This window comes from Erythrolamprus reginae, chromosome 2 (assembly GCF_031021105.1).
Source record: "Erythrolamprus reginae isolate rEryReg1 chromosome 2, rEryReg1.hap1, whole genome shotgun sequence".
NCBI lineage: Eukaryota > Metazoa > Chordata > Lepidosauria > Squamata > Dipsadidae > Erythrolamprus > Erythrolamprus reginae.
Window position 1 is genome coordinate 84,537,563 of NC_091951.1, and position 21,062 is coordinate 84,558,624.

Below are 21,062 nucleotides of genomic sequence, written 5' to 3' on the forward strand. Positions count from 1 at the left end.
GTGGTTGAAAGTCAAAGGCTACCTGTAATCAGTGTAGCTCAGCTCTGTCCCAATGTTTTGGGAACCCATAGTAGCATAATATACTAAGACTGAAAGGCACCTCACACTCTACGTTCTAGATTCACAAGAGACACTGGGAAAGGGGCAACTCATATTAAATTTGGATCCTGGATCAAATCAGGTAGTCTCTGATTTTTCCCGAGTTAAACTTCACTATTTCACAAGAGAAAACATTTGTTCTTCACCCAAATCCTATTGTCAGTACACCTCCCTACCAGCAATATACATTTACAGCACCTGTGTCTAAAATGTGTCTATCGAAACTGTCTAAAACAAGATAGGAAAGTTTTCTTCAAAGTTGAGTTTGGAGCTAGTGAAATTGGGAGGAAATATCAGAATGAATTAGGCAGGACTTGTTCCAGCTGGCATCAATATACAATTCTGAGAACAGCAAGCTCAACATATGTCATGAGACTTTTTAGCTATTGATCCTCTGCAGCAGCTTACTCAGCTCTTTCAAATGGAGCTGTTGATTCCCTCTGTAGTCATGTCTCTGTCTATCCAAGGGCTGAATTGGAACCTGGACACTATAAAAGTGTAGTCTACTTTCATCAAAGCTGCAAGCTTAATCACAGTACAGAACTATGGGATTTTAATATGAACGCAGATTATGTTATTGCCTTTGTCACCTTTGGATATGTGTGAATGGAAAGCCAAAGGATGTAGCAAAGCTTGAAGCATAATTTATAACATTAGAATGTGATTAGAATAATATGCACTATGGTGTACATAAAGAAAATCATAGTACTTAGAACAGCAGCATGAAATGGTTGCTCTCCCAAAATCCCTCTTAAAAATCCTTTTTACATTTCAAGATATATTTGGTGCTTCTGAGCATGCAACTTATTCAATGGGGGATAAACTGGATCTTATTTAAGTATCCTTATTTAAATTGCCTATAGCATTGATGGTGAACTTTTTTAGCACTGAATGCTCTAAAGGTCATATGGAAATGTTGCATGCACTTGCGAATACACACATTGGGGCCTTGCTCCAGAAAAGCCAAACTTCTGGGTTCTGGCATGCATGTGCTTCTGACAAACAGCTGTGCACACCGGTTTTTGGCACTGCCGCACACACAAAGGATAGCTGATCATGGTGCACACATGCATGCCAGAAACCCAGAAGATGAATAGATAAAGACATGTGTGCCCAGTGACATGGCTTCGTGTGCCACTTTGGGCATGTGTGACATAGGTTCACCATCACAAGCCTATAGATACTAGACTAGACTCTGTGTGCAGCATTTTCTTGTGATAGACCCTACTTTAGATTTCCTACAATGCTCTGTTTTCAGGCTGTACATATGTCAAAAATGATTTGGAAGTGCCTTAGAATTTTGAGTTTCTCTCTACTATTCTTTAAGGGAGTTAGGTGTGGGTTTTTTAAAACTTTCTAATGATATGGCTGCTTGAATGTATAATACAGACATTTGTTCCTTGCCAAAACTTTGAAAATTTGAGCGTTCTGAGTCCGTTTTGGAGTGGGATATAAACAAACAAGAATAAATGAATGAATGAATGAATGAATGAATGAATGAATGAATGAATGAATAAATAAATAAATAAATAAATAAATCTTATTTATTTTGTTATACATGATACATTTATAAGTATCATTTATAGGGAGTTATTATTATTATTATTATTATTATTATTATTATTATTATTTAGATTTGTATGCCGCCCCTTTCCGCAGACTTGGGGCGGCTCACAACAGTGATAAAAACAATATATAATGACAAATCTAATAATTAGAATCTAAAATAACAATAGTACATTTAAAAAATCTAAAAAGCAAGGAACCCCAATATAAAAAACATACATACAGTCATATCATGCACAAAAACTACATAGGCAGAGGGAGATGTCTCAGTTCCCCATGCTTGACAACAGAGGTGGGTTTTAAGGAGTTTACGAAAGGCAAGGAGGGTAGGGGCAGTTCTAATATCTGGAGGGAGCTGATTCCAGAGGGTTGGAGCTGCCACAGAGAAGGCTCTTCCCTGGGTCCCGCCAGACGACATTGTTTAGTCAATGGGACCCGGAGAAGACCAACTCTGTGGGACCTAACCGGCCGCTGGGATTTGTGCGGCAGAAGACGGTCTCGCAGATATCCTGGTACTGTGCCATGAAGGGCTTTATAGGTAATGACCAACACTTTGAATTGTGACTGGAAACTGATTGGCAACCAATGCAGACTGCGTTGGTTGCCAATCAGTTTCCAGTCACAAGCTCCCTCCCAGCTGCATTCTGCATGATCTGAAGTTTCCAAACACTCTTCAAAGGTAGCCCCATGTAGAGAGCGTTACAGTAGTCGAGCTTCGAGGTGATAAAGGCATGAGTGACTGTGAGCAGTGACTCCCGGTCCAAATAGGGCCGCAACTGGTGCACCAGGCGAACCTGGGCAAACGTCCCCCTCGCCACAGCTGAAAGATGTTTCTTTAATATGAGCTGTGGATTGAGGAGGACGCCCAAGTTGTGGACCATCTCTGAGGGGGTCAATAATCCCTCCCCAGGGTGATGGACGGACAGATGGAATTGTCCTTGGGAGGCAAAACCCACAGCCACTTCGTCTTATCAGGTTTGAGTTTGAGTCTTAGGCTAGATACGACACCATAGAAAAACAATGAATAAATCGACATGTAAAAGAGTGGTGAAGTTTAGCACAATGTAAATAACATTTCATTTTGGAACTTCATGAAAATTAGAAAATGGAAAATAAAGGACGAAAACAAATAATTAAAGATTATGGCACTTCTGGGTATAAAATGCGGTTGATCAGGCAACAGTTAAAGATATAGATTCTAATTTTGTTTCCATGCATCTTGGTTTCTGTTCAGTATGATGGAAGACAACGTACATACAGTATGGACATACCATATTTATTATTCTTAGGAAAGAGAAAAAGTGACTAATTTGGATTGGAATATTGTTAAAAAAAACCTCTGAAACATTCTATCTTTTCCATCTCTGGAACATACTGAAACTCTTCTAGTTTATGTATTTCAAAGTGCTTTGGTAGCTTCCAGGAAAATATCTTCTGGATGAGAAGTAGTTTGAGATGTCTTGAAGATAGCGACAAAGTAAGCTTGGAATACCACAACTCACTTCCTCTTTAGCGGATTTACTTCAAAAATTGCTGAGCCATTCTCAAAATGCCTTGATGTAGAAGAGGTTGGAATGGTTTGGAGGAAGGGTGTGAATGGAATATTCTGAAGTTCTCCAGAACATTTGATTTCTAAATTGTAGAGCTTTCTGCTGCTTTCAACCGATTTGCTATGTTCATGTAATTTTTTTGTTTGTTTGCAAAAATAAACAATATTTATTGGCATTCAGCCATTTGAACTGAATTGAGAGTCAGTGTATTTGAATGGGTCACTTAGGTTGGGATCATTCGCGTTCAAGTCTCCTGATATCTGACTTTGGACAAGTCAGTTTCATTCAGCCCAATTTAACTCATAGTTGTTTTATATACATAAAACATTGTGGAAAGAGACTTTATGTCTATAAAAAGGAAACATGGCATATATTTAGATTTCTTCCCAAATTTCTAATATTTTTTTATGGTTAGGTTTTCCCAATATATTTTCATACTCAATTTATTTCCCATTTCTTGGACTTGCTGAAAAGAATATATATTTTAAAAAATAAGCAGGCTAATTTTATATTTTAATGTATGGAACAAATTCTATTAAAAAAAACCCTCAGTTGCAATACTTTTTTTGAACAGAGCAATTTACAAGGAGTTTAAATACAATTGAGCTAAATTTGCAATGCCTCACAACTGAGAACACAAACTATAACACAACTGTTAGTACGGTATACCTGTTCTGAATTTTAGAAACATGTTCATTTTCATCATTGAAAGCATTATGGAGATGGTGTAAGCAAAAAGAAGTGTGGATAATTATTTATTATTTATTTATTTATTAACCAGAGTTCTATGTCTTTCTATTATACTGGATGTGATTTCTATTAAACTGGATTGTGGGTTCTTCATCATTTAATTCTGCCTCCAGATCTTCCTTCCTCCTTTGTTTCAAACATCATGTCTTCTTTTCTTTTCACTCCAGATCCTTGAAGATAACATGAAGTTGGAGTGCAAGTGCCATGGAGTGTCAGGATCATGCACTACTAAAACATGCTGGACAACTCTTCCTAAATTCAGGGAGCTGGGCTATATCCTTAAGGACAAATACAACGAAGCTGTTCAGGTTGAACCTGTGCGGGCAAGTCGTAATAAGCGTCCCACTTTTCTGAAGATAAAGAAACCGCTCTCCTATCGTAAACCGATGGATACAGACTTAGTCTACATAGAGAAATCACCCAACTACTGTGAAGAAGATCCTGTGACTGGCAGTGTGGGCACACAGGGCAGAATGTGCAACAAAACAGCCCTGCAGACCAATGGCTGTGACCTGATGTGTTGTGGACGAGGTTATAATACTCATCAATATTCCAGAGTCTGGCAGTGCAATTGCAAATTTCACTGGTGCTGTTATGTCAAATGTAACACCTGCAGTGAACGAACAGAGGTCTACACCTGTAAATGAAAGTGTGGCTTTGGCAGGGGAACCTAAAGCCTTGGAGTACACACCTTTTTTTTGCACATAAGCTCAGTGTATCTAAATAATACTGTAGCAAAGGCCAAAATGATTTACAAAAGAAAATCCAGTTAAATAATCCAATTTTCCCTCCCCTCCTTTTAACAGTGTTTATGTGGATATTGGTCAAAGACTTTTGGGAATAGTCCAAACACTACACCCAGTTTTATTTTTTTTTAAAAAGGAACACAGAAACAAACTATTTGCCTAACACAAAACTTTAGCTAACATAACCTCATCCAAAAATAAAATAAATTTGAGAAATACTTAATCTGGGCAACCAAACATTAGAGACTGCCTTAAAATTGTGGGAAAAATTGAATTTCCTTGGAGGAGGCATTCACGAGGCCAGATGAAAGTGAACAAAAGACCATGCAAAGTGCCTGGTAATCTAAGAAAAAAAAAAGTCATATTTTAAGGGGAGCTTTGTCCACAATTGGGCAACAATGCACCTGTGTGAATTTCCATTGAAAGAGTGTGAATTATGCAGTTGTAGGGATTTCTATATTTGTGAAAAAAAACTTATGTTGGTTGTTCCTTGTTGGTTGTTCCTTGTATTCCCATTCTTCAGCCTGTGCTAATGCAAGTAGACCAATGGGTGCTTCCCATATGAACACTGGTTTAGCTGCTTTTCTGCTCTGCTGCTGATATTAGCACAGTGTGTTGGGAAATCTTGGCATAATAATTATAGCAATATTTAATCACTTTTGCAGATAAAACTAATATTAATTTATTTAATTAAAAATTCTCTACCACATTTTTTTGGGGAAGCATTCTGCAATTAAAGTAGATAGCCTGCTTTTTTGTGGAATCATTTTTGTAGATTCAGTAGAGGGGAAAACCCTTGAGGTGTACATATTATTGTTTACCTAGGTATTTCTATTAGTTGCAAATGCAGGACAGTTCCTGCAGGTATAAAGTACAAAAGCAGGCATCTTTTATAATTTTGGGCTGTATGCTGCTAGTTGTCTGGAATCTCAAATTGCTATTCATTCCTCTATATATCAGAGTACACAATTTTCCCATTTTTTTTTTAAAAAAGGATCATTTCAAAAATCCAGTTGGAAATAACACATGACCTATAAATGCAAAACGCCAGACAGGTTTCCACCTTTGGAAAATGAACCATGGGATAAAAGAATATATTTTGTAAGAGACTATTTTTATATGAATATTTTATTTATACTATATCTGCTTGTAAAATTCTGTAACCTGTAATTTTTTCTCAAAACAGGCACACGCTTTGTAATTCATAGGCTATTTAACAATTAAGGCCAGTTACTTCATTAACATAAAAAGTAACAATCTGGTGTATATACAAAATACAAAATGAATTTTCTCTCCGGATGTATGTACAAAGTGGCTCTTTTCCTGTAGTTCAATTTGCAGAATATGCAGAACAAGAACAGAGTATGTGGCATCAGTTTTGTCACAGGGCTTGAATTGATGGTTGGAATTAACTGGATGCTCCTTTATCCCATTCAAAAGAGAGAGAGAGGGAGAGGGAGAGAAAAATCTGAACTAGCTTCCCAGATGCGTCAGTCATTAAACTGTGGCATTATGACTAGCAAATGTGCTGTGTGTGCTGTCAGTTAAACCTCTATATTGTGCTACTGTCAAATTTGATTTTATCAGGGTAAGACTGTGGACGCTGACTATAAAAACTAGCATGACACACATCATCTGATTCTCATAGATAAGGCAAAAAGCTTACGGGTTTTGTCCAACTGGTTTTTGGCATTTCCCTTGCTCTTCCCTTCCCCTGCCTCCCAAATATTCTCAAGTCATATTTAGAAAAGCTTTCAATTACCCATCCATTTCTCCCACCCACTTGCTTCTTTTGTACTGTTTGGTTTTTACACTTTGGCATTTCCTTTCTTATCCCTAAGATTTTCTAGTGCAATTATGCTCAATTAAATAGTTTGCTTTTGTGGCATCATTGTGATCATTCTGCCAGGATCCATTAGCATTTGATCCCCAAGTTTATAATTGATTAGTATTTCTGTCTCTCTGGCAAACTGATACCAACATAAAAGAAACGGGACCAACTTCCATGTTATCACCATACAGGAGACAAACTAGATGTTTTGGGTTTTTTTCTTTTGAGTATTTAACAACAGGATGCGCAAAAACATATCAAAAGAAATCAAAGAGAGAGAGAGAGAGAGAGAAAGAAAATCTGTTCCATATATGCGCACTGGGTTTTACATAGTGATATGAAGTCTTGCTAATGTAGTTTTGTGCAATCACAGAGGCGAAAACAAGAACATTGGAGGAGGGGGCCTTCTGATTTTGGGGACCCAAAGAATAGAGTGCCTGAGATGACATCTGTGTTTGTACCTGGATAGACTGTTCATTTTCCTTTTTAGAAGAAAACTTTCTTAATTTCTTAAACCATGTCAAATGCCATTTTGCTAAGCTCTCTTATTTACCTGAACATTGCTTTCCAAAAACAGCCCAGGTAAGGCTCTTTATATCCCCAGGCTGATTTTGATATATTGATATATTGAAAAGACAGGATTTTAGAACAGATATACAATTTTAAAAGGAATTCCTTACAGATAGTTGTATCCGACCCTTCTACATTTAAAACAAGGCAACTCATTATTCCAATTATCCAGGTAAGTTTAATTAAAATAAACTTCTAAATAATGGTCCAGGATTGAAATGGTTTACTTACCAAGTTGGGAGGTCTGTCTGTTCCATAAATCATTAACAAATCATGAATCTTATTCTATTTAGAGACACTGAATAAAATAATGAACTTCAAAATTAACTGAAAATTAAAGCAAGTCATTTACAGGTCAATTTGAAATAGGACATATCTAGCCACAGTTTTCTTGACATTTTAAAATCTGATAAACCACAGAAATTGCATTTTATATGATACAAATAATATACTACAAAAATCAGGGCAGAAATCATATAATTTAATTTAATTGCATGTAAACTTGCTGGTCGAGTTAAACTTTTATTGTTACTCTCAAAGGAGCCGGGTCACTGAATGTTCCATGGAATAAAAAAATTGTCAAATGCAGCTATTCTTATTAAGGTGTTAGAGGGCAAAGATAAGAGTCCTTCAGTGACAGAAGGTATATTCTTTTCAAAATATTATCATTATCGCATAAAGCATGGAACCATCAAAAAGAAATGAGAAATTTTCTTTTCTCCTCCTTCTCCTCTTCCTTCTTGTATTTCTCCTCTTTCTCCACCTCCTCCTACTTCTTTCTCCTCCTCCTCTTTCTCCCATCCTCCTCTTCATCTTCATCTTCATTTTCATCTTCCTGTAGTCTGGCTGCTACTCTGCTGCAGATAGTCAGCATTAAAATTTACTTACATTCTTTGAAAGTATGTTGAACAAGATTATGGGGAAAGAATTCCAGAATTAAAGCACCACAGCTGAAAAATACTTTTAGAGGTGAGATTGGCATGCTGAGAAATGTCTTCAGTTAGGATTTTAATAGTTGCAATTTGGAAGAAAGGGGATCTTTAGCGTTTCAAACATTATTGAGTCTTGAAATGAAAATCCATGACCTTAATTGAAACTTGGCAAATGACCGGTTGTGGTTAGCTCTGGCCCAGTTCCTGCCCCAAGGAATGTGGAGGTGGATGTGGGGGAGACATCCACATGCCGCAGGCCTGTTTTGCTCCCAGTAGAATCTGCCGACGAAGTCTCCTCTGACCAAGGAAGCGTGAGTGACAGGGAAGAGGGGAGTTTGGCAGACAGCCCAGGAGGAGATCAGTCATCTGTATCATCCCTGGATTCTGAACAAGAATTAATGACACATCCATGCATGCATAGAGTGATGCATAGGAGACAACAACTGAAGGATTATTACAAGAGAAAATGAGGCCACCTGTGGTTGGGTGGGGCTGCTGTAATTAGTGCTACAGATAAAAGAGCAGCCTGGTGTTTTAGCCTCATGGCAGTTTATCTGATTCATTGTTTCGTCAAGATCGTGGTTTTTGCTGTTCAGTATTGTGTGTGTGGACTCTCTGGACTTTAGAATTGGACTCAATTTCCCAGTTATTGGGTGAGTAATTGGACTGCATTTAACCTGTGCCTTGTGTGTACCAGAAAATCCCTTTGACATTTAAAAAGGGAGCTGTTTCTGTTTTTCTGTTTATAAAAACTTTTGGGTTTTTCCTTTTATCGTGTGGTGTGTGTCTTCCTGGACTAATTACTCTGTAATTACGGGCGGTTGAGACACGCCCGCAGAACAATGACCATTGCAGCCAGTGCACTGTTTTAAAATGATGAGTTATTGTCCACTAACTTGATCTATTTTAAGATGCCATATTTTGAATTAACTGCAATTTACAAAAGGCATATACAAAACTCTGCAAATGTAAATGGAGCATTAGCAAGATGCCTATTATTGCAGTCAGTCATTCCTACCCAGAAAAAAGGCTAAAATTAAAACCTAAGTGTGATTACTAGTCAGCTGAACACCTAAATCTAGTATCTGAACTTCTTGGTTGGTCTATGGGCATAATAAATATTTTGATTTGAGTGCCTGAATTATGACATTTAAAGAGAAGTGAAATCCCACCCAAAAAAGCCACATATTACTTAATCCTACAAGAGAACAATGCGTTTGCAATTGTAGTTCTGATCTGAATTTAATTTCAATGTATTTATATTCATTCTGTCTATTACTGATCACAGGCTCTAGTTTAATTTTTCCACAGTTTAATTGGTGGTACTCTGTTCCATATCTGTAGTGGATGTATATTTCACCCACTGACTTTGTATAGATTTAACGTTAAAATGACAGAAAGTCTTTAAAAGTACCACAGAAATGTTTGTTCCACACCATATTGTTTTGTGTATTTGAACAGCCATCCCAATAGGACTAGTGTACCTGGAGTATTATGATCCAATTGCCAATTCACACTGCACACTACTCCAAAAGGATGTTAGGGATAGTTTTAATGACAACCACCACCACCATTAACATCTTCTCCACCCTCACGTATCCCCTAAGATAGTGACAGGCTCCGTCTTACCCATTATCCTTTAATGTCCCAAACTGATCTGTGATGATAAATAGAAGTATTTAGTGTTCTTTAAATGGAATGGTAGTGCCACTGTTTCCAGGAAAGAACAGTATAAGCCTTTTCATAAACATAAGAATAATGTCACATCCAGTGAAGTGCTACCAAATTTTTTACTACCACACTGTGGGCGTGGCTTATGCAGGACACCCTGCATTTTCTTTCAACATCTTTCTGTGCAAATTGGGTGCTGTGGGGTGGAGCTCCATTTTTGCTACCCCACTGCATTCCCCCGCCCCCCATCCGGGCAGTTGCCCACCTCTGGTCACATCTTATTTTAGCCCGTTGATAAAACTAGCACAATATAGAAGAAGCTCAACACACAAACTACTGTATTATATTTCTGTAATTTTCTTATTGCTATTGCAAACTTCACTGTAGTTGGAAAAAACACCCTCCGCATAAAATGAACTATTGATGCTTGAGTAGATTCTTCACAAGGGAAGTAGCAGTTTAAAATAAACATAATTAACAACAGTAATGCAAAAAAAAAATACTGTTATAAACCACAGTCTCTTTTTGTGTGATGGGTGGCAGAGAGAAAAAGAAAGAGAGAGGGAGAGAAGGCAGGAAGGAAGAAGGAAGGAAAAAAGATATCAGAACAACTGTTCAAAACAATACCTAAATACCATTACCCGAGACCAAAATAATCATAAACCCTATTTTTGATAAGTTAAAATTATTTAACATAATGTTTATTAGCAGTATCCATACAATCTTTAATTAGAATGTCTATGCTCAGGATTATAAATTCAAAACCGAAACAAATAGTTTAGCTATTTTAATTTAAAGAGCTTTTACTTGATTTAATGAGACATGATTTTTCAAGGAAGGACCTATAAAGAATGTGTGAACTCTCAAATGCAGCAATGAATATTCATGAAACAGTATTCTAAATTGATTGCTCCTAGAAGCAAGAAAAAATAGAAAAATATATAAACACATGAAGTTTAGGCAGATTCAACCCAGTGCTCTTCTTTCTGGTCACAGTTTTGCCAACAAGCATTGATATGCAGCACATGGCAATAGGTAGCTCACAGTATTTAACACACTACTTGAGTTGTATCAAATGTCACGACCCACTTAGCTCAGAGCCAGTCTGAAGGATTTGATCTCTTTCTCCCGCCCAATCTCCTTTTCTCAATTTTTGACACACAGAAATCTCCAATTGCTTATTAAGGGAAATTCTTTGTATTAAATGAAAATAGTATCAAAGCAAGAAGAATCCGAACACCCTAGAACAAATGGTAATGATATGCAAAAAATTAGTGCCACTGTAACTAAGAGATGGGTTGTTTACCTCAAAGAGAGTTGTGAGTGGGGAGGGAAAGGGTCTTGTATGCTCTAGAGAGGTTGCCAGAGCTCTGCACACAGCCAGTTTTCTCACTCTCATCATTCCAGTGACACTACTTTTATTCTGAAAAGTTTATGGTCCTAAAACCTTTCACTTGGAGAAAAAAACCCCAGGAATTTCTATACAATGTGTGCTCCTGGAAGAAACACCAAAAATAAACATTTTTTTTTAAAAAAAAGGAAATCAGTTTGGATTTTATTAAGAAATCCATATCATGGTTTTAGTTAAGGTAGACGTTCATAGCTTTGTTTTTCCCCTACAAGAGACCCTGATACTTTAGCCTCTTCTTTATTTTTTAGAGGATTTAACTCAGGATTTTACTTTTGGAAAATCTATTGTCAGGGAAATCTCTCGCCCCCCTCCTTCTCTCGCTGCCTTCACCCCTCTCTCTTTTCTCTTTCTCTCTCTCCTCCCCCCTCTCCTATCTATCCTCCTTTGAAGGAGATGGGAAGTTTACAAATAATATACTGCTCAAAAAAATAAAGGGAACACTCAAAGAACACATCCTAGATCTGAATGAATGAAATATTCTCATTGAATACTTCGTTCTGTACAAAGTTGAATGTGCACAGCAGCATGTGAAATTGATTGTCACTCAGTGTTGCTTCCTAAGGGGACAGTTTGATTTCACAGAAGTTTGGTTTACTTGGAGTTATATTGTGTTGTTTAAGTATTCCCTTTATTTTTTTTTGAGCAGTGTATATATAATACATATAGAAATATTATTTATATTTAACATTTCTTAACCTCCCATTTCCTTCAAAGAGGGTTTCTAGGCAGTGTACAGCAGAATTCAGCACAAACTACAGTTTGGAAATTAAAATGAGTGCTAATATATAGGGACTGGACAAAAAAAATGGAAATACATTGCAGCTCTTGCAGGGAATCCAGATTTGTGAAGCTTCCTTCGAACAGTTTTTGTGGAAACTAGGTTCTGTACATGTCTATTGAGCTCTGCAGTGATTTTAGGATCGCGGTCTTGCGATCCGCTCTAACAATTCGCTTTAGAGTCCGATGGTCTCTGTCTCAGACAACTTCGACTTTCGACCAGACCTGTGCTTGGTTGAGGACATTTTCCCTTCTCTTTCAAAAGCAGTAATTACTTTTGAGATATTACCTCTTGAAACGCCAAACATTCGGGCACTTTCTGTTATAGTAGCACCTGCCATTCGAGCACCAACAGTTTGGCCTCTTTGAAAGTCTGAGAGGTCTGCCATTTCTAGAAGGTTCTAACCAATTTCCTTAAATTTCTGTTAAAAAAAAAGTAGTTTAAAAAAACCAGCTGATTGTTACATTTTGTTACGCCCCAAACAGTAGAAATATATAGTAAATGCAAACACAACAGCAGGGTTAAATGATACCCATGGATGTCCTGTGGACAGAGGCAAGATTATCTCAAGCAGAACTTGACTCTGTAGATGAAGCAGTGTAGCTTTTGTAGAAAGAATGCAGCAGGAGCTTGGCCACTACCCATCTGAGGACAACGGTTTTCAGCTTGCCAGTCAAGTCTACAGCCTGGTATCTCCGGATGATCTTGCATCCAAGGACTTAGCAGGTCCATATTGCTTTAGATTTTTAACATCATCCCAAGTGGTGAAATGCTATTCTACAGATTGCGCTTTACTGAGATTGAAGTGAGAGTTGAAGCCAGTCCAACTCCCTTTTCCCCAAGGTGTCTAGCATTATGATTTATGTACAATCCCTCCTGTGTTGATGGAATGGATTTTTATCAATGAATGCAAAAGTGGTCCCCCCACCTCTATTCTCCTCTCAGCATTACAAGTATTCTCCCTTTCTGTTCTGGAGTAACTCTCAAATCAAATGCTGCTGTCCTTCTGATGGCAAGCTGACACAATGCTATACAACCCATAAATTAGGGATTTGCCTGGCTGGCCCACTCAGTGGGTGCAACCTGAAGGAAGAAGAGACCAAGCTATTTGGAATCTTCCAAACTTGGGTCTTTTTTGGCTTCCTGCCTGACCCCATAACAAAAGCTAGGAAAAGGGTTCTGTGGGAAGAGTTAATTCCAAGCATCCTTAGGACTCTGAAGCATAAAATCCTTGAAGGTTTGATGAAACCTTGCTTAAATAAGGGGAGCTGGGACTGGATTTAACTCATGGGCCAGAACTTGTTCCCCATCGGTTCTCCATTTTTTTCTTTTAATGGTAACAAAATTACCGGTACGTGAATGATTATACAATCAAACAAACCCTACATATATTAGTAATTGTATCATATGAAGAACCTACATACATATAACATAACTATTGCATACACAAGATCTGTATAATAACGATTTCTTATCAATATGATATCACAGCTTACATTTATCATTAAAACTAGATCTTGTTGAAACAGATTGCTCTATCTTATTGTGCTCATTAACTGTAAGTAATACAGAATAATTTATTTCCTATTTTCATAACCTTGTATTTTGGAAGAGGAAATATTCATTCTTAACAATGTTCTCTAATTAATTTAAACTCCTTTGTATGCACTCTTAGACTTATACCTAATTTATTGATTGATTAAACAAAGAGTTGGGTTATGCACATGTACTAGTTCCAATCATGTTGGCTAAAGACCAGAGTGATGAAAGCCTCATTCAGAAAGCTTCAGAATCCCCACTGCTGGGTTAAATGTTTTAGACTTTCTGCATCACATTGTATTTCAATTCGATTCAATTCAATTCATTAGATTTGTATGCCGCCCCTCTCCGAAAACTCGGGGCGGCTCACAACAGTAAGCCTAGGTAAAATGGTAAAATATTCATTATACATGCATTTTTGATAAATGCAAATCAGGATTTGAAATCCATTTCTTGTCACCATAATGATATGGTTGCAACAATATATAAAGTTACTGTTTAATATTCTCCAATAATTGCCATGCTGAAGTCTAGGTTTAAGTAAATAAGGACTAGTAAAAAGCCAATAATTGCTAGCTTGGATTGAGTTTATATTTCAATTGTCATTGCAAATCGTCATCTGGAAATAAGTGTTTATACCCAAAGAAAGAAGTGAGTACAAACATAGTTTAATGTATAGAGTAGAGTAGAATAGAATAGAATAGAATAAAATTCTTTATTGTCCAAGTGTGATTGGACATACAAGGAATTTATCTTCGTGCATATGCTCTCAACTTACATAAAATAAAAGATACGTTCATCAAGAATCATAAGGTGCAACACAATGATTGTCATGGGGTACAAATAAGCAATCTAATCATATTAAGATATCTGTAGGCAATCTTTAACCTTATTTGGAACAATAGAAAACAGGAGTTTCTAAATTAAATGGAAAACATCAAGCAGAGCAGATTCTCTGTTGGGAATAGATGGAAGGCAATTAAAATTGTACAGAAATAAAGGTACTAGAGAGGGGGCCCTGATTTCCCCCCTTCCTTTGTTATAGAAAATGCCCACCGAGCAGCACTCAGAATCAATCAAAATGATTGTATTTATTTTTTTATTTATTGTCTTATGTGGCGGCCTATTTCATACAATGACTTTAGGCAGCTCACAACAATCCATAAAAACATTATTGAAAACAATGTTGACACCCCCGAGATGCCAGCTAAACACCTCTCCTGGCTAAAAACACCACACTTGTTCAACATTTATTCTTGATATTGTACCTTACATTCATCAGCCCTTATAACATTTATACCATTTTGTCAATTGTATGACTTTTTTTAAAAAAAAGCCAAGCCAATCTGTAGTCAAACTAACAAATTCTACACTTTTATTCCCTTTAGTGATAAGGCAGTGTTAATTTTTATGAAGAATGATACATTCATTTATTAAAACAAGTTACAAATAAATTTATAAAGTCATATGTATTCTTTTTCAGTCAAATAGGAATTAAATACTTGACTTAATTTAGCATTTAAGGCAATGAATACAGGAGGAGAAATGCATTTAACTTTTCAAATATCTGCCCAATTTGGTTCATTTTGGTATCAAGTATTTGTATCACTTAAATAAAAAGAAATGATTTGTTGGGTGATGTCTCCAAGCCACCATTTACGTTCTACACTGGCATTTTTTTTTTGCTTTCTTCTTGGAATGCTAATCTCTCTCTCTCCTCCTCCCTCTTTCCATTCTTTAGTTGTTACCATATGGAGGACTCTTAGCAGTATCAATCAAAAAGTATTGTGTGATTATTCTGTCTTATTCATCTTAATGTATTTGACAGAAGGGAAAACATGGAATAATTATGAAACGACAGCCAAATCATCCATCCTTCTATAAAATTCCATGAATGAGGCAAATGGTTGTGTGATGAATGCTTTGTGTAGGAGCAACAATTAAACCATTTGGGAAATGGTCCATGCAAATAATGTTACACAGCACTATTAAATACATTCTGCTACTGCATTGCCACAGTATGCAAATGGTAAAATGGGGTGATTCAACCCGGGTGAATAGCTCTGGTGAGATTCTCAGAAGAAGAGAAAGGCCAAATAGAAGGAGCCCCTCCTTTTTTTCTCCATTTTTGTTCAAAGTTAGAAAGACAATTTATTTAACTCTCTCACTGCTTTTGTATAAAGTATGAGCATTGGATAGATTAGTCTAATGCCTGCCCATGTCTAATTGCATGTTTAATGAACTGAATTCAGATTTAAGGCTGGAGAAGGAAACTTCTTAGAATAGATATTGTGTTTATTTAGGCCAGACCCTTTTGCAAGAAAGTGCAAAATCAATCACAGACTAAAGGAAGCTGGCAAAGAGTCAGTGTCTTAGTGGGCTATTGCTCTTCCCCTGGGAAAGATACTGGCAGCGACTGACACATTCTTAACATGAGTAGCATAACACCAATTTATTTCATAACGAGAGGACTAAAGGTGATCTGCAGATCCTAATTGATGGCGGTGGTGGCACTAACGTTGTCATTTTGATGACTTGTTTGGGCAGGAGGAGTGGCAGTATCTAGGTGATGGATTGTTCTCTCTTTAGCTGGCCACAATTACATCTGCTTTATTCACAGATCAGCCACCAGTTGCTACAACAACGCCAGGGTGCATTTGAAAATGTTGTTGAGCTGCTGAGAGAATCTTGGCTTCCCATTAGCAAAATGTTAACTATGCATAACCAAAGAGCATTGGCTTGTGTTATGTGGAGAAAAAAACCCACCTCAGAGTCAATGCCGGGCAAGAAGTAAGAATGTCTAAAAAGAATTTACATTCAAAAAGTAAAAGGAAGAAAGGGGGTGTTAACCCATGATATCACCATGATTCAAAAATCCCTCCTCCTTCCATATTCATTAGTAAGGTCAGAAGAGAAGAGAAAAGAAATAAAGAGATTAAAACGGAAAGAACAAACAAACGTCCCAAAAGAAACAGCTTGTTATCTGCAAGGCCATGGATGCTGCCCTCCATTTTTGCTGCCCTCCATTTTTACTGGAAGCTTGTTTTTGTACTCTTTCACTAATAAGCCTTCCCTTCCCCTCCAATCCCACAACAATTAACAATTTTCAGATCTGGACCTTGACAAAGACCATGCAGAGCAAATGATGTGGTGCCAGCAACTGAACAAATCTTGTCTTTTGTGGATCGGAAGGACAGGCGAGTTCCACAGACTCTACAGCCTCCCAAACAATGATGAGTTACAATGAAGGACCAAATCTGAAAGTCTTGGTACAACATACGGCTGGCTCCTATAATTTGGAGGGAGGTAGATGTCATGTCAAACATCATACTGGAGAATCTTTTTAAACTTCAAAGCATTATATTTGTCCAATATAGTCAAAGTGCTTTGAAACAGGAAGTGCTGACTAAGATCACACTTGTAGAATTACGAGAGAAAATGCATATAAATGAAACATATGGCAAAGAACAATTTTAAGAAATATTCAGGGCAGTAGCTTTGGGATTTTGTTTTTTGTGTGGCCTTGTAGCATTTCCACAAAAATTGGGTATTTTGAAAGAATAAATTGGAGCTTGTCTTAACTTCAGTGGGAGGTCTCATAATCAAAACATACAAGACATCAAAAGATGTGCAAACATTTCCCCCATAAACATGTAATCCTTCTGCTGATATGGGGACTTCCTGGGTTCAGGAGCTGCTTTCTTCCAAGGAGCTGGTCCTTTTTCAATTCTAGAATCAGAGATTTGCATAAAAGGAAAACAAAACAAAACAAAAACAGGAATGTATTTCTTTCCATCTCTCCCTGGGAAATCCAACAAAATTGTAAAAAAAAACACCACTGCCTAGTTGTGAATTTAATTTTTACTATCATACTCTAGCTACCGTATTTTTCGGAGTATAAAACGCACCCCCCCCCCCCATAAAAGCAGCTGAAAATTTAACGTGGTGCTAACAATCTTCCTGGCTCTTTCCAGCTTGCAGGCCCTTGTTTTCATGGCTTCTCTATCTAAAAAAGGTTTCTTCACTTCCCAGCTTGCAAGACTTTTTAATTCCTACTCCCGCTGAAGAGGTTTTTTCCCAGCCCTAAGTCTTTGCAGGCCCTTGTTTTCATTGCTACTCCCTCTGAAAAATGTTTCTTTTTTCAGCCCTTACCAGGGGATAAAATAATATTCTGAAACTGAGCAGACTAAGGACACTAGCCAGATGAATACCTGGTCGGCAGATTCCCGTCCTTTTCCTCCTCCAAAACTGTTCTGTCTGGGTTTTCCCAGACCTCAACACCAACTGAAAAAACAGCCAGACACTCTGGTAAAAGCCAAAAGTATTTTATAGCTGGAAAAAATAAGCACAAAGGAAAACCTGTCTTCACAACAGACAGGCTATAATACGTTACAGCAGGGTCCTGATGTCCAGTCAATACCACAAGCTTCTTGCTGGCACCCCCCCCCCAAGGTTTCAATAGTCCAAGGCACAAACCAGGATTGTAAGCCACCAAAGTTCACAGACAGGTCTCACGAATCTCCAAGATAAAACTCCACAAGCCAGGAAGGGTGGGTCCGCCTTTTATCCTTTCCCAAGAGCACCACACCCAAACCCAGCTGTGACCCCTAATGCTGGAAATACTTAGCCAATTGAGTCCGTCTCTGATTAGCTCTCCTTTGTCGCATATCTATGATGTCTTGAGCATTTTCCCCTAAGGAATCCAGGCTGCTTGCTGGGGAGAGCTCCCCCTGGTGGGACTCTGGCTGTCCTTCTTCTTCAGCCTGGGATTCCTCTTCCTCGTCAGTCTGCACCTCCTGTTCCTCAGCCTCTCCCTCTGAGCTGGAAACCGACAGAAGGTCAGCCATTCCCGGAGGGGTCCCAGACTGAACCACAACAAAAACTAAGGTGTTTCTTATACTCTGGTGTGTCTTATACTCCGAAAAATATGGTAGTTCACTAAAATAATTAGCTAAATCACTCAAATTGCATTGCTGCTCATATAAGGGTCTTTAACAAATAGGACCAAAATATTGGTTAAAAAAAATTCTGTGAAGTCTTTAAACCCTTAGAGATTGACATCCTTTGAAAAAATGAAATAAGTCACTTCTGCTTTGTACAGAAAGAATATATATAGAAGAAAATATTGCATTATGATCTGGGGTAATTACTTTAATGGTTCCTCACCTACCAGGTACAATACCAACCCCCTGCTGAGTTGAATGCATTTGTCTCTTCCTCTAGTTTTGACTTATCCTACAGTGCTTCTCTTGTTTGCTCATCTTCTCCATTCATATCATTCTTTTGTTCTTCCTCATTAAGCTTTCCCATTTTTGGTACAGTTTTTCCTCTCGTTGCTCAGTCTCTTATTTTTATTATTATTATTATTATTATTATTATTATTATTATTATTAATTAGATTTGTATGCCACTCCTCTCCGAAGACTTGGAGCGGCTCACAATAGGAATACAAAATACAAACACAATGATTAAAAAAGCAAAACAGTTAAAAATCCTTGATTAAAAATACTCACACAACCCAAACAAACCATACATAAAATGGAGCGGCCGACGGGAATCAATTTCCCCAAGCCTGTCGGCAAAGGTGGGTTTTAAGGAGTTTGTGAAAGGCAAGGAGGGTGGGGGCAGTCCTAATCTCCAGGGGGAGTTGATTCCAGAGGGTCGGGGCCCCCACAGAGAAGGCTCTTCCCCTGGCATCAGACGGAATTGCTTTGTCAACGGGATGTGGAGAAGGCCAACTCTATGGGACCTAATCGGTCGCTGGGATTTGTGCGGCAGAAGGTGGTCCTGAAGATAAGGTTACACTCTTCTTAAACTTTCTTCCATCTTGTCATCATTTTCACTTCTCTAATATTCTTTTTACTCATGTGTTCTTTCACACCTTTTTGCCTGCTGCCATCAACTTTTTTTCCTAATAGTTACTTGAATATTTTCATATTTTACTTTAGACACTAGTATCTTTATGATAATGATAACAACAATTTCTCTTTTTCTGTAAAACTATATTTCAAGTTTCTTGCTATGTGATATATAATTAAAAAAACTTACATTATGGGATAAATTTAGGTTTAAAATAACTGGTAAATTCAACTTTTTGTTTAAACAACTTTTTAAAATAACATTACATTGATCCAAGTCAGTTATGATAAAGCCATTTTAAATCAGTTATGATGAAACCATTTTAAAAAGTTTTGTAGAACTTAAAACCAAGCCTGATTTATCTTAGAATGCTTCTTCATGCTTCATATAATTAATTGATAAACTGAATTTTTAAAATCTGGATATCATTCATAGTAATTTCAGATTACACATTTATCAAATGTTTTGGAAAAAGCATTGGTAGCTTCTGAGAAAAAAAATCTATTTTTATAAGAAGTTGAATGAATGTTATTAATTCAATACACAGCTTTGAAATAATGCAGCACTTTGTCTCCCAGCATTCAAACCACAGGTTTATATCAACCATCATCTAGCATTAAATGCAAGTTGTCCATGAAGCCATGGGAAAAACAGAGAGAAAAAAATGCAAGAGTATAAGAAGAAACTGCAATAACATGTTAACAAAGGGCAATCCAATTTCTTCTCCTTAAAATGGTTTCATCTTGGTTATTTATTGGTACTAGGTAGCTTTTGTAAAGTTCAAGCCAGACACCAATGATTTACTCGCTAGTGAAGCTTAAGTATCTAAGCATTGCTATAGCACTGGAATGAATGCTAAAAACTATCACTAGTTTGAAATAGATAGAAAGGCAAGAATGATAATTAGTTAAAATAATCAAAAGCTGGAAAGATCCATGTATGTGCAAGGTTTACTTAATTCATTTACAGTTGATTGAAACTAATCTGGATTAATGGGATCTAATTCACATAGATAGCCTAATATTCTTGAGACTGTGGTACAGGAATACTGTAATTATCCCAGTCTTTAAAAATAAAAGAAAAAGGCCTTACTCCTAATGAATGTACAATCAATTTATATAACATTGTTAAATACTATTAATAAGACCTATACAAAATACCTATGTATGACGTTGACAGAGTGAATAGAGACAGTGTTCAAGCAGAAAAGCAAGAAGCAGATAAAATATGAAGTTCTGTTAAACAATATTATACAAAAAATTAATAGCACAATACAATTATCTGGATCATATGTTCATATTCAAGCAGATATTTGACCATCTTTCAATGGCAAAATTAAGAGGCAGATAGAATGTGACATCAGTTGAATAAGTCTTATTTATGTTTATTACAAAATATATGTGAATTTAAGAACATAAGAAGAGCCATGCTGAATCAGGACAAAGCCCATCGACTCCAGCAGTCCAGCCCACCAATTGTCCATGGTGAACTTGAGCAGAAAGAGAAGGCAAGACCCTCCCTTTCCCCTGACCCCCAACAAATGGTACTCAAGGAAATCCTGCCTGCCTCAATCAACATAGAGGTGGCACATGGACATCCATTTCAATAACCACCAATACGCTTGGCATCCATGAATCTGACTAATCCTGCCTTGAAGCTATCAAGGTTGGCAGCTGTCACGACCTCCTCTGGAAGTGAATTCCATAAACCAATGACCCTCTGGGTGAAGAAATATTTCCCTTGATTTGTCTTCACCTATG

The 21,062-nt window shown here is 37.2% G+C and overlaps 1 protein-coding gene across 2 annotated transcripts in view; it reads left to right on the forward strand.

The window, feature by feature from the left end:
- WNT7A (Wnt family member 7A) overlaps nt 1–6,235 on the forward strand; it is a 68,041-nt gene extending 61,806 nt beyond the window's left edge. The window contains exon 4 of one of the 2 annotated variants that reach the window (XM_070738543.1): nt 4,133–6,235. In XM_070738543.1, coding sequence (XP_070594644.1) covers nt 4,133–4,612 — 480 coding nt within the window. In that variant the 3' untranslated portion in view covers nt 4,613–6,235. The remainder of the gene's footprint in view (nt 1–4,132) is intronic. The other variant, XM_070738544.1, reaches the window with a different exon arrangement.
- Nucleotides 6,236–21,062: the final 14,827 nt, after the last annotated feature.